This window comes from Motacilla alba, chromosome 4A (genome assembly GCF_015832195.1).
Source record: "Motacilla alba alba isolate MOTALB_02 chromosome 4A, Motacilla_alba_V1.0_pri, whole genome shotgun sequence".
Classification (NCBI taxonomy): domain Eukaryota; kingdom Metazoa; phylum Chordata; class Aves; order Passeriformes; family Motacillidae; genus Motacilla; species Motacilla alba.
Window position 1 is genome coordinate 12,029,173 of NC_052045.1, and position 14,168 is coordinate 12,043,340.

General features: G+C 43.6%; 1 protein-coding gene across 11 annotated transcripts in view; it reads left to right on the forward strand.

Moving 5' to 3' along the window:
• The window catches only part of LOC119712855 (serine/threonine-protein kinase PAK 3), a 128,351-nt gene that overhangs the window by 80,573 nt on the left and 33,610 nt on the right, over positions 1–14,168 (forward strand). For all 11 annotated transcript variants that reach the window (XR_005259885.1, XR_005259886.1, XR_005259888.1 and 8 more), the window contains one exon: positions 9,825–10,021. Coding sequence is in view for 6 of the 11 variants with exons in the window: in XM_038164599.1 (XP_038020527.1) it covers positions 9,847–10,021 (175 nt within the window). In the remaining 5 variants the exon portion in view is untranslated. The remainder of the gene's footprint in view (positions 1–9,824; positions 10,022–14,168) is intronic.

Sequence of the window (14,168 nt, forward strand, 5' to 3'; positions counted from 1 at the left end):
CTCTTTTATTTGTTTACTTGTTTCTGTGCATTTTGATGGTTTCTTATTTTGGCCACCTTTGACTTGATACAAGATTGCATTAGTGTCAGCTGCTGCTCTGGGAGTTGGTACTTTTGTACAGATTTGCAGTAGGATCTAAGGCTGCTTTAGAAGCACTTACTGAGCAATGGAGGCAGTTTCCTTTTACAGGAGCTGTTGCAGATGGTTCTACACATTTTGGACAGAGATCTTGAGAGTACCCTGTTGTGTTAGGAATGGAAATGTCTTGGCTCTTGTCTGCTTATTTAAAAAACTTTGGGTCCTTTTGCATCAGCGACTTGGAAAAGTGCTCCCACTTTCTGTAGACAAGGCATCTGTGGCTGTACAGAGAAGGTCAGTGGCTTGTCCTAGCAAAAATTTGCAGGATACAGGAGTGAATCCCAGAAGTGTGAATACCTGCTGGTTGCTCTAACTGGAATTTGTAGCATGTATGATTTCCAAAACCAGAATAGTCCCTGCTGGCTCAAGTATTGTCCCGTACAGGGACTGAGGCTGAGGTGTCCTGGATGCCGCCACCTTTGGGGGCTTTTTGTCCCATTTCAAGTCTGGTGTCCTTACCTTGGTGGTTGCAGACTCTCTGCGGGAGGCTATGGATAAGTACAGAGGAATTGTGACTAGATCCCCAAACACCTTTATTTTTTCATTTAGGCCATGAGAGGACAGTGAACTGTTTTCCTGTTGTAATGTGAAGTGAGGCAGGAAGGAATCTCCACTGCTGCACTACTCTGAAGCAGATGATTTTTTGAGCAATGAAGCGATAAATGCTGAATCCCTGTTTAAGCAGTTTAAAAATACCATACCATTGTGGTAGCTGAGAAAACAACAGATTTTGTATGTGGATCTTGTTTTGCTTTCTGCATATAGGTGTCATTTTTTCCCTGACCTATTTAAGAATAGCATTTTTATATTTGTTCTCCTAATCGTCCTATCCTGCTGCTCTGAAGCAAAGTCTTGCTGGCAACTAAAAATGAGTAAGTGCATGCAGTGACTGCTCCATTTCCCCCTCTGCCTGCTCCAGATCCATGATACCCCCAAGGTAGATAGGCCATTATGCACAATAAGATCACTAACGTAGCAGGTGAATATTAGATATATGAAGTTAGTCGGCTGTAAATAAAAGGCCTGGCTAAGAATAAAAGGCAAAACGTTGTCCCTGAGGAAGTAAATTGGGATATGATGCCTTCCTGCCCTAGTGCCCTAAAGAGTTGATGCAAGATCTGGACCATATTCACCTCCTACATGAAAGACATGTGGCAGCCTGGGCTTTGCCTTTTCCTTCCTTGGAGGCAGGAGCTGTGTCCTTCCAAACGTACCATAATGCCTTGAGAAGATTGGTACAGCAAATCTTCTTGTGTGGTGTTGGTCTCTGTCACTGCTTGTGGGATTTGGTGGCTTCAAGTTCATCCTGTACTCTCCTTATTAGTGGTTGTTATCCAGCTCCAGTAACTGTATCCAGAGGATTCCCCGTTCTTTGTTTTTGCTTCTTGCAGTGTGATTTGTCTCCCAACTCTGCATAGCAGTCCTGGGGTGGCCTTGAATTCAGTCTTACATATCAGATTCATTCTCTGGTACATGGGTTTAGTGTTCTTTACTACAGCAAGTTCCTCAGCTAATTTTTTGCAAAGGCAAAATGACCTAAAAGGTGACTGGAAGGTGCTAGAAATGGCAACTGTCTATAAGTTTCAATTATTGCATTATATTGCTGCTTCCTTGTCTCTTCCAGAGTTCAGTGGTAATTGTTGGCTTGGCCTGCATGTGTCTGCTGAGCCATGGGCCAGTGGTTTATCAGCATGTAGTTGTAGTCAGGACAGGCTGCCTTCTCTCTTGTTGCCTTCCTGGAGAGCTGCATTCCTCTCGAGGCAAAGCCAGCTCCTGCCCTGCCTGTGGGGACCATTGCAGGGAAAAGGGCCGTGGCTCTTGCTCTGCTGAGCACTGTGAGTGTGGGCTGGAGTGGTGCTAGCCTGGGGTTTCAGTGGGTCGTGTTTCTCATGGCACACCTTCTGGAAGTGTGTCAAGCAGAGAATAAACTGTGGAAAAGCAGAGAAAGCAACAACACCTGCGGAGAAACCAGGGAAACTGGTCCTATATTTTTTACCCTTCCTTCTTTTTCCAAACTTTGATTTTTTTGGTTATTGTAAACAAAATGAAGAACATAATAGGCAAGATGACAAGTGGTTTATCAAAAGTGGCCTTAGTGCACCAGCTGGAGTTCAGTAGGAGTTTAGGCTGCCCAAAAATACGAACTAAAAGACTTCTTTATATATCTAATTTTGATTATGGAAGTCCAGGCACGACGGGGGTTCCTTTGATACTCTTTACAAGATAAGAGAGAGAACAGTGATGGGAGCAAGCTTACATCTGCCAAGCTCTCTGATTGCTTTGCCCTGATTGCTGTTTTTTAGCATGGGTGTAGCTGTGGATCAAAACTCTGCTTGAGAGTGACCAAATTCAAGTTCCTGTACTGGTGGCTTGTAGTGCTGTGTGAGCCTTTCCTGTGCTGCAACAGGGACAGGCTGTGTGGATAAAACATGAGGTGCCTGTCTTGGGGTGCTCTGGCTCCGTTTTAAGATGATTCTGTGAGGTTAGTGGGTGAATGTTGTTCTTCTGAGAGTGTAGACAGAGCCCCCTGTGTGGTCCTGTGCATGGAACTTGGAGACAAACCCTGCGCCCAAATGGATCCACACTGGGGAAGCACAGGAGGTGGAGAAGAGCAGATAGGAGGTAGGAGAACATGGTAGAGAGACTCACAAGCTGCAAAGGCCAGCAGAAGAATAACAGTTCAACCTGCACATCCTAAAGCTGTGCTGACAGAAGAAAGCAGAGTGTTTCTGACAGCATGAAGTGATGGCATGGTCCTTATGTGGTTCCAGATACATCAGTGTAATGGAGCTTTGTATCTTCTGCAGAAAGGGACATGCAGGATGGGTAAAAGAGAATGATTGCAATATCACAGCATGATTTTTCCTGGGCATTTCTCACATATAGGTGGAGCATGTGGCATAGCCTGCTGCCTTGCTGGGCTAATGTAGATTCAGCTTCAACATGCCTTTACCAGAGAAGATGAGAGAAGGGGTGAAATTTTTGTACTGAGGTGCAACAGTTGGGATCTTTGAATGTAATGAGAGTCTGCTTCCCACCATATTAATATGAGTATTGTTCTAACCCTGGCAGATCAATAATTCAAGGTGCTATTGCACTCTTAACTGTTTTCAGGAGCAGGCCCAAATTTGGGTTTCCTGGACCACTTTGGGGCTTTGACTGATCAGCTAAGTGAGCCACAAGTGTTCAGCTTGAAGCTGCCAAAGGTCCAGCAATTTGTTACAGAGCCTTCCTGTGATGAGGGATTGCTGCCCATCAGGTAGGTTGGAATCAGACTGGTCCATTTTAATTGTCTGTAGCTTACAGTAAGGACTGGTGTCTCATACCTGATCTTGGACAGTGCTTCAAGATTAGCTCCAAGTTGCTGATTCAAATCAGAACTCAAACCGTTTGTCTTGCTTGTTTTTAATCTGAATTAAGTTAATGAAATTTTTATTGAGGCAGTTGTGATGTTGGTGTCTCTTAAGTAGCTTTTTGTTTACATTTGAGTCCTCTTGGAGAACAAAAGTGAACCTGAGGCCTAAGCTCTGAACTAGGAATAATAAGGTCCATATGGAGAATTATTTCAGTCTATCTGCAATGGTTTAAATCCGCATTTCATTTCACACAGTCTCTTTCATGTGTAGACAAGGGCAAAGGATGCAATCCTGTGGAATGTGGGATATTTGAGAAGTACAGTTGATTTTGAGACATCTTTTCCAGCTTTGTGGAGCCCTTCAGCTGTGTAAATAAAAAGCATAACAGGGAGTGGGGTTTTTTTGTTGGGTTTTTTTTTTCCTTGCATATAAATGCCTTTTCTAGGTACTTTTTCATAGTTTCTTATCTATCCCAGAGAAGTGTTTCCTACTACATTAGAAAAAAAACTGGTCTGTGGTATCCTTCACTGTTTTTTCCTTTGGCTGCTTCTGGAGTGCCCATTGCTCTGTCAGTCTTGGCGTGTCTCCAGATTCAGTAACTTAGAGCACAACCTTTTTGTTTCAAACCATGATTCAAAAACACATGACAAAAATACCCATGTAGCTGTCTGGCTTTGGGTATGAGTGGATGGAGGTGTTGGTGGCTCTTCCCGAGGCATTCAGGAGAGCGGAAGCTCTCCCCTTGCTCTCTCTGGGTGGCAGAAGCATCCTTGTGATCCAGCTGGCTTTTCTGCATCGTCAGGGTGTCTGTAGCCTTTGTCATATGAAGTGAAGTCACTTTTTCTATCGAAATAGTCACCGGTTTACAATGGTGCGAGGTGCTCACTTCTGTAACTGTAGGAATGTACTTCCTTTCCTTGCTGTGCTGTGATGATGTGCCATTACTGAATGCCTGGACAAGTTTTATTGGGGAAAGCTGTTTCCCTGCTGCTCACCCTCTGTACTCACACTTCGTCCCTTCCCAGGTCATGTAACCATCCCAAAGCTCAATCGGGTAATAAGTGGCCAGGATTCCAGCAGGAGCACGATTTGAATGGATTGCTTTTGTTTTGATGTGATCAAAAAACACCCACAAAGAAAATATTTTGGGTTAGGGGTGTTCTCCAGCAGGGTGGAGAGGAACTCTCTCCAGTTTTTCTTTCATAGTGTCCTGCAGCTATGCTGAAGCCTCAGCACCCTTGTTGATATTATCTCACATTAGGCACTGGTTAAGCACAGCCCTTAAATATACACCTAACTTTAAACATTGCTGGCTTTACTATGCAAAAGTAATTCTGTTCTGCTTTTCTGGGGCCATGGCCTGAACGGCCGCATCTTTGTACAGAAGAGGAAAGTGAGAAAACCTGGGCAAGTCCCAGTACTAGTTGCACTTGGAAGAGTGAAGCTGTGTGAGGAGCTGTGGAGCCTCTGCAGTGGGAGCAGGTCCGGGCTGCTGGGACTCTGCAGAGCAGCAGCTTCGCCAGTGGGAAGAGGCGCGGAAAGTGGGTGCGCTGAGGGGCGTTCAGAGATGAAAGCCAGGGCTATTCTGTAAAGTGTTGCCTGTGGTTGCAGTGGCAGTTGCAGAGAAAGAGTTGAAGAGTTGTGGAAAGAAATGTAGTTAGGTAGGTTATGTGTTTGAAGAGGGGAGATGGATCCTTGAAGGCCACAAACTGAGAATGCTGTCGAATGCTAGTTAAGCAGGGGGGAAGGTTTATTTTCAGGTTATTTCCATCAGTTGTGACAAGCTCCACTGTTTAATTCCCAGCTCTTAGCAATTAAAATGGGTGATTCAATGTCCAGACAAAGGACATAATAATTTAAATTTGAAGAAATGTTTTGTTAAAAGCATTAAATTCATAGCTACTGCTTGAATATACTTTCTGTATTCATTGACATTCTGTATTCATTATTGCTGCAAGTACACTGTCAAGAGGGAATTTTAAACCAATCTTAGTTAAGTCACTATGTAAAACTCTTAATGCTGCAATTCCTAACAGAAGTTTGTTTATCCCATCTCAGAATGGATGTTTCCATTTCAAGTACTTGGGACCAAGGTAGTTCTACTGGGGTACAACCTGAATTCCAAATATGCCCTCCACACAGAGAGCTTCTTATGAGCAGCTGGTTCAGAGGCCAAAAGTTGCTTGTAGCAAGTACAGAGGATAACTTCTGAATAAATTAATATATTGGAGGGAATCATAAGCTGCTAACAGGGTGTTTGCAAACAGGAACAGAGAGTACATTCATCAAAGAAATTACTGAGTTTGAATAATTTGTTCAGCTCAGAGCATGTTTACCTGGCTGTGAGGGGAATGGGGAAGTTTAATTGGCAAATGTTTGTATTGTGCTTTGAGACAGTTGTATGAAAGGCAGTATGAAAGGGAAGCGTTCTTGTTGTTTCTAGGGTTATAATTCTTCTGTAGTTTGTGTGAATGCAGCCTTTTCTTCAGGGTTGTGTAAAGAAGGGATGCAGTGGTTATTTTGCACCACGTGCATGTGGGGGAGGTCTTACAAAAGATGGCTTCACTTCAGAGGGATGTGTGCCCTGCCTGTAGAGCCAGCCGCACACACCTGCACAGTCTGCAGGCACCCGAGGGTGGAAGCAGCTGAGCACAGACTGCTCTGGGGGTGTTACAGACCCTGAGTACCCAGACAGAATTGTCTCTGCTTCAGCTGATACTGAATATGGCCATTTTTTGTCAAAAAGGTCTCAGTACTGTATTTTAACTTATCCAAGTTTTACAGAGAAGACAGTAAACATCTTCCACAAAAGTAGTGAAATCATGACTGTATCTGTTCTGTCCAACTCACTGTCTGCTCTTTAAAGGAGTTGTAGGAAAACTGCAAGTGAACAGGCAGATATAGGAGAGCAGATACAGGTCTGAACTGGGCTGGGAAATACTCTGTAAATACCTGAATAGAGTGTCTCAGTACTCAGTATCTAGGGAGAATCCTTCTCAGTTACATCACCATTGATTTTTGGAAATGGATAAGTGTCACTGGGAGCAAAATTTGGCCCATACAACTAAGTAATAAATATCTTTTTGGAGGAAGTATATTTATAAACAAAGAGTGAGCCTTGGATCTTCATGTTACATTTGCAAAGCTACTGCCTGAAAATTGGCATGGTTCCTTCCAGTCAAGTGATCTTGGAGACAGTTTTGCTGCATCACAAGCTGCAGTAGTATCTCTGAGGCTTTGGAAATGAACACCAGTGTCTCTGCAAACAACATGCTATTTGTGAGTTTTAATTGGAACCAGTCATGTTTGAAGGATGCACACTTTGAAATAGCAGGGCTAACCTAAGAAGGCTATTCAAGATCTATCCACAGTGTTCCCCAGATACACAGGGGTAAAGAGTTTACTGAGATCAAGGCCCAGCATGAGATTCTGCTCTGAACTTGAACTGAATTGAACAAATCTTTTGTGTGTATATTATGTTTTGAAGACATTTGAGTGCTTCAGATACCTTCCTTCCTCTCCTCCCTAGCTTGTCAAGGACTAGATGCAGAAATATTATGAGACAGGCTTTTGCAAAGAGGGAATTGAGTCACAGAGAAGCTGAATGCCATGTATTTAAAGTCAATGTTTGTCTTCTCACTTAACAAAGCTGATGATTAGAAGAGGTAAGGAGGAAGGAAATGGATGTTGGGTCATCTTATATAACCCTGTAGTAGTTATGCAGAAGCAACTGACCTGGCTGAGAATTTAATTTTAGCTTTTGCCATTTGTCTGGGAAACTCCAGCTAACACACTCAAATACACTGTTGTATTTTGGTACAACGCTCTGTCTCTTTAAATACTTCTTTAAAGCCAATGGGCAGTGACAAGATTTTTCTCTGGTTGTTGGTTACCTGTCCTCTTTGTTCCACAAGTGTGATTATCTTACAAATCCCTTTTAGAAGGGTTACCAGCACTGCCTTGGTTGCACTAATGGGGTCCATGAGGACTGAGATGAGGCAAATCCTGTTGATTGTGCACTCCATGCTCTTGGTGAGCACCAGCTGGCCTCTCCAGAAGCTGTCCCTGCTGACAGCCTGGGTGGCTCTCATGGCCCTAGTGGGTATGGTAGAGTGCTCTGGTAGCTGTGTTGTTTCAGCCGACAAACCAGCACAAACCTACCCAAAAAAAATCCACACTCCAAAACTGCCAAGCAATAAAAAAATGCCAAACGAAAAAAGAGAAATAACACCAGAATTTGATGGACTGAATAAATGGATATGCTGTAGTAATTTCCAATAGACAGAAAGTGTGTTTTGATGGAGTTAGTCACAAGTAGACTAGCAGGACCAGGGACTTGTTATAATGGCAGGAAAACCTGGCCCCAGAATAGAGTATAACTTGAGCTGTCTGCTGTTGACATTTCTCTGCAATGTAAATCTGAGAGTTTTCCCAGCTGAATATATCTTATTGCCCCTCCATTCATTACAGGTTTTCTCTAAGTTTGGGTTGGAGTAAATCAGTACAGAACACTTAAAATATGAAGTCTTACATGATAGTGAATGTTCTTTTGTCATGAGGCAGTGGTACATGAAAAATCTCAAAATTAGAATTAATGGAAAAGCCGATAGATTCTTCTGATCAGGAAAACCATAAATTTTAAGTCTTTTGGTGTGTATTGCTTTGTGGTTTGCTTTAGTCTTTATTTAGACCAGCTTTAGAAAGTTAATATCAACCGTTAAACCTTCTAGGCTATCTTCCCCCGCTTTTTTTTTTTTTTTTTTTTTCTGGTTTAGAAGTGAATAAAAGAGCTTTGTACAGTTCTTGAAACTGAGCCTGAAACAGCTCTGAACAAAATATAGTGTTCCTTTCAAAATCTTGGAAATAATTACATCATAGGCAAATTGGGCCAGAAACTGTTAATAGTATTCTTTGTGGGATGAAATCCCATGGGAGGACCTATTTCAGCAGACTGGCATTGTTTACAAATAGATGCAGTGACAGGTACAGTTGTCCCATTCTGAGGGACAACTGAAACTGTGGCCTATAATGGACTTCTCAACTGCCTTGCTTTTGATAACAAGCTGAAAACATGCCTTGGTGCTCCTGTGGTCATCTTCACACTAATCATCCTGGGAGGGAAGGCTGTGTTTGGCACTGGGAAACTATTTGTAGGTGGCTCAGAGAAAATAAAAGCCTTGCTTGCATAAGCTCCTAGACTTTGAGAATTGGAGATACAGGGAGCTGTGTCCAGATGCCTCTCCTGGGCATCGTGGACCTTCCCTTCACCAGGATAAGAAACACAGCATGTGTGGATCTCCCTGGTACCATACAGTGGTTTTCATTACTGGCTTCCCTCCTGACATGTTCCTTACTAGAAAACCTTCTCCATTTCAGGATGGAAATCACAAATATTACTAATAGTAACTGTTTTTGACCTCAATCTACAAAAGCATTTAGTTCTCTAGGTAAGTAGGCTAGTCTGTACTTGTAAACTTCACTGGCACAAGCTCTGGTCTGCACGATTACAGCTGTTTCTGGCTGATGCAAAGCACTTCGTGGCCTGTGTATGTGCTTCTAAAGGAGGGTGAGCTGTGTTCCTCCATCACCAGAGCACATCTTTACCTGGACACTGGGACTGTGTGAGCAGGGCCTTCTCTTGGGAACCAGACACATGCTGGGGTGTCTCTGTCTCTCTGCGAGCCTCTCAGGATCCCCGGCCAGCCCTGGGGCAGCAGATGGTGGGGGCGCAGCCCCGGGGCAGCCAGCAGCAGGGGAGCACTCTCTTGTGCCCCGAGGGTACTGATGGCAGCTAGGCTAGTTGCCTTTGCAGCAGAAGAGATGCTATAGAATCATAACCTTTAAAAAAATGCAGTATAGCCCACATCACTTCTGATCTGTCTGAAATGATACTCTATTTTTGGGTCTTAAAACAGTTAATTTTATGAAGTGTTGCTGGCTACCCATATCCCCTCAACGAGGACCTTGTTTTGTACATAATAAAAAATTATTGACTACAATGCCAGGTAGTTTCAGTAAGTTGTTTAACTTTTACTTTGGAAGTCTGTTTGAGAGGAAAATTTGGATTGCAAACAGCTACAGGGAAATAGTTAGAGCTAAAAACTGCAAAAATGTGTAACAGGAATAAAGAAAAAGCTGTATTTTAGTGATAATACCTTGCTTTTTAGGAATTAGCCACTCAGTTAATTTATTTACAGCAACCAGCAGACTTATTCAGAGCAGGCTTCTAACAGAGAGATTTTCTCATGCCACTAGAAAGCTTTTCCTGCCCTCTTTCCTGCCCAAGGTGGTGCCTCTCTTGACAGGGATGTTTTGTGTTGTGCTTTGCAGGAGGCTGTGAGGGCTGCTGAAGATGTCCGATAGTCTGGATATTGAAGAGAAACCTCCAGCTCCACCGTTGAGAATGAACAGCAACAATCGCGATTCTTCAGCGTTAAACCACAGCTCCAAACCGCTTCCCATGGCCCCCGAGGAGAAGAACAAGAAAGCCAGGCTGCGCTCCATCTTCCCAGGAGGAGGGGATAAAAGTAAAGTATCAGCAGTGCAGATGGGGGCTCCTTCTCTGGGCTTTCTGGTGGTCATTGGTTTTCGTGTTTATTTTCTGCCCTGTTTTCTTTCTGTTTCAGTTGCAGGCCATGGTACCAAAGCCTTCCGTTCCAATTACTCTAGAAACACATTGCAAAAGAGGAGGAGGTGTTCAGTCAGTTACTTTCTTGTCTATGAAAAGGCACTAAAATGTGCACGCATTGTGCAACTTGCCTTTTAAAAATAACTTTATAGTTATGCTGGGGAATCCTTTCCTTTGGACTTTGCTTTGCATTAGCAGTAAATACAGAGATGAGAATGTGTCCTTGTGAAAATACATTCACAGAAGTGACAGGGCAGTATGCCTGACACTTTGGGGTCTTTTAATGCACTTACATTCCAAGAACAGAAACAAAGCTCTTCTTGCTTGTTCCTTTTGCAGTGAAAGTGGATACAGAATGGCTTGGTTTATAACCTGCTAGGTGTGGATGCAGCAAGAGAGTCTTCTAAACATGCAGCAAACAGCATTTCTGTTGCATTCTTTGAAATGCATTTGTGGAAAGGAGTGTGTTTTGAGTTAGCTAATTTACAGGTTTAAGGGAAAGGATCTCATTTTTCTAGTCCCATGGGAACTGGTGGGCTGCACCTGCAAGGCTGATGTCAGTGCAAGGCCACTCTTGATTATCTTTGGAGGGTTGGGGTCACTGGGGGATGTTCCTGATCATGGAAACAAAGCAAATGTTGATCTGGGGAAGTGCAGGCCAGCCAGTCTCACCTTGGTCCTTGGGAAGGTGGTAGAGAAAATCCTCCACGGAAACCATTCCCATGCAAATGAAGGAAGAACGTCATCAGGAATAGTCAGCATGGATTTGTGGAGGGGCATTCATGCTGAACTATACTGACAGCCTTTTACTTCGAAGCGACAGGCTTGGTGGTGAAGGGACAGCAGTGGTTGTTAGTTCTGCTTTAGTAAGGTGTTCAGCAGAGCTTCTCACAGTATCCTCACAGACAGACTGGTGAGGTACAGCATAGGTAAGTGTACAGTAAGGTAGACTGAAAACTGGCTGAAATGCTGGGCTCAGAGGTTGTGGTCAGCCGCATGAAGTCCAGCTGGATTTCAGGAGTGATTCTGTCTTCAGTGTCCCTCCAAGGACAGCTCAGAACTACGGAACTCTGGTCATTCCCTTGGAGCTCCAGCTTACCTGGGCTGCCCCATTCACGAGGCTTCATGAGGTTGTGTGGAGCAGCTGGAGATAGTCTGGCATTCAAAACTCCTCACAGGAGCACAGTGGCAGTCCCATTCCTCCCCTCAGCCACAGGCAATCCTGATGACATTTTTGATGTGAGGACTGTAACTGGATGGGCCCATTTCTTAAACAGACCTGGCCAGTTCACTCTGCAGATTGTTCCCCCAAATGTCCCCTTCTGGGAACAAAATTAATTTTCAATTGATTCTTTTTAAAGGTCAAAATGAAGGTTTCTCCCAGCTTGCTTAATTCCTGGAAAGACTTGGATCGCTTCTTCCCCTAAGTGCTAGCAGGATGGTATTATCCCTTTCCAAGGAAGCATTTCTTAATGAGGAGATGCTGTGTAAAATGCATGCAGAGAAGGGGAGACCCAGAAACAACCCCTCCTGGAAATAATCAGTGACATTAAAAATGTAATTAACTACCAGTCAGAGCAATCTTAGGGAACATACAAGTGTCACGATTTTAAATGTGACTGGGGAAAAGTCAGGTAAGATTTATAGCTTAATTTTGTGGGGTGAAATAATAAAAGAAGGAAGTTTAGCTTGACTGGCCAAGTCCCTTGAGGTAGTTTCATTGCAGGGTTGGTTTGTGGGTCAGGGTATCAGCTGGCCTGTGTATGCTTCATAGACTCTGTGACACATTTTTGAGACTCCTGCTTATAAAACAGAATGTGATTGATATGTCTGCTCTCATCTAGTACAGTGCTGTGCAGCATCACTGTGTTAAATCCATAGTTCATCACTGTTGCAAGTTACTAGAATGTGAAGAAAACAACATGGCAGGGTATTTCTGCCTGAACCTGCAGGAGCTTCGTTGTCTTTCATTTGCTCACCAGACAGGAGGGATGTGAGGATGGATATGGTACAACGTGTTCTCTCCTGTGTGTGTCAGGACTGCTGTGCCTGGGCACCAGGAATCTTTGGCAGTCCCTCCCCTGCTGGAGTGCAGCATTTTCAGTTAGCGTTTGAGCACTTGTGTTTAAAACCTTGTTTTGGCAAGCCACTGATGGCTCTGTGGAACCCTTCTGTGGATCTGGAATTGAAATAAACCATTTAGGCAGTAGTGTCCTGCCCCTTCCCCTAACACCTGACCTCCTTGTGTTCCTTGTATAGCTCCTCTAACTCCCATCTCTGGGCTAAGGTACCTCAGTTCCTGAGGATGGGAAGCCAAGGCAGAGAACTGAAATAAGCTTCCCGTGTCATGCAAGCAATTTGTGTGGAATAAGGAGCTGAAGTTGTTCTGCTGGAGCTGTGAAATTGGCCTTCCTGCCTCAGAGATCATCATGGTGATGGGAGCCACAGTGGAGCCACAGCAGTAGTGCTTCATTCAGCAGAGATGTTACCTCAGCAGAAATGGCTTGGTTCTTCCAGTTGTTTGATACAGGCTTGTTCTTTCATTAAACCCCCTGTGATGCTATGAAATAAGTTCACTCTGTGTGTGCACTGGGGACTCCATGAGGGCACTGTAGGGAGTCAGGAGGAGGCTGACCTGCACAGCTAGATGCCCCTTTCAGATGTCTGTCCATGTTGAGTTCCTGAGTGAATGATGCCACTTCCATTGAAGCTGCAGAGGGGAGCAGAATCTGGCCTTTAGGCATCTGGTCACTTCCTGGACAGAAAAACAAGAAAAGAGGGAAGGAGAAAAACTCAGCAGAGTAAACATCAATGGAGCAAGAAAAGAGGACAAGGCTACAGGAGGAGCAGGTTAGGAAGGAGGATGGGAGGACAATTGTGAGAGGCAGTGGAAGGAGGAGGGAATGGAGGAAATAGCAAAGTGAGTTGAAGAGGAGGCGAACAAACAAGAAGGCATAAGCATGGGGTCAAACCCTTCCTTTTTCTCTGAGAAAAGCTGCTACTTAGCTGAGTCACATTTTTCTCCCAAACTGCTCTTCTAACATATTGGTGATGATGGTGATGCGGACTGTGGAAAACAGAACAATCTTTCCTTAGTCTATTTTAACCTGTCACAGGTGCTGAGGTGGTGTGGAGGGCATACCTCACGGCTAACTTTGTGCAGCAGAAGTGTATTGTGAAGGGCATTTACAAGGAATGTTTAGTATAAACCCCCTGCATCGAGTTAGTCGGGTGCTTCAAAAAGTCATGTCTTTTCATATCATTTTGCCAGCTTGTGTGAAATAGGAATGATATGATTTGCAGAGCCCAGACAGAAACATGGAAGTTTTTGCACTGGGAAGAGGTGAGGGTGTAGTAAAGAGATGTTTAATTCTGTAATTCATTTATAGTGTATCAGCATTTGGACCATAGGTGTTGAAACACAGGTCCATGAAGCAAATGAGCCAGATCTTGGGGAATGAGCTGGATCAGTAGTCCTCCAGCAGGAGAATCCTAGAATGGACAAATGCTGCTTTTGGTGGAATGTTTTTATATAATCCCTTATTTCATTTCTAGATTTGACTGCTGTTTTGAACTGAATTTGATAGTCCTTAAATGTAATTTTCACTGCAATAGCTTGCAAATGACGAGGTAGAAGAAGCCAGTTTTGTTATCTACACACAGATGACATCTTCTAACTGGCAGTGTCTGTCCTGAAAATTAAACAACATCATCTTAGTGATAAAAGAAGGGGAGAGCCTTTGCATTTGTATTTTATATATTGCTGCCAACTTTACTGAATGCTAAATGAAAATATTTCATTGGGGAAAATGTGTAATGGTGTGCAGCAAAGACAAAAGATGACAATTATTTAATGAGGATAAATGCAGCAGTACAGAGAAAAGATTAGAAGCATTCCAAATAGACTGTAAATACAAAGAGCAGAGCATCTTTATCTTAAAGGAGGCTGTAAGGTAGAATAAGAAATATGCAAATAGAGGCCTCGAGGCCTCGTGGAGCTACTGCCTGAGCAAAGACAAACTTGGGCTGGGAGGGCTGCTGGAACA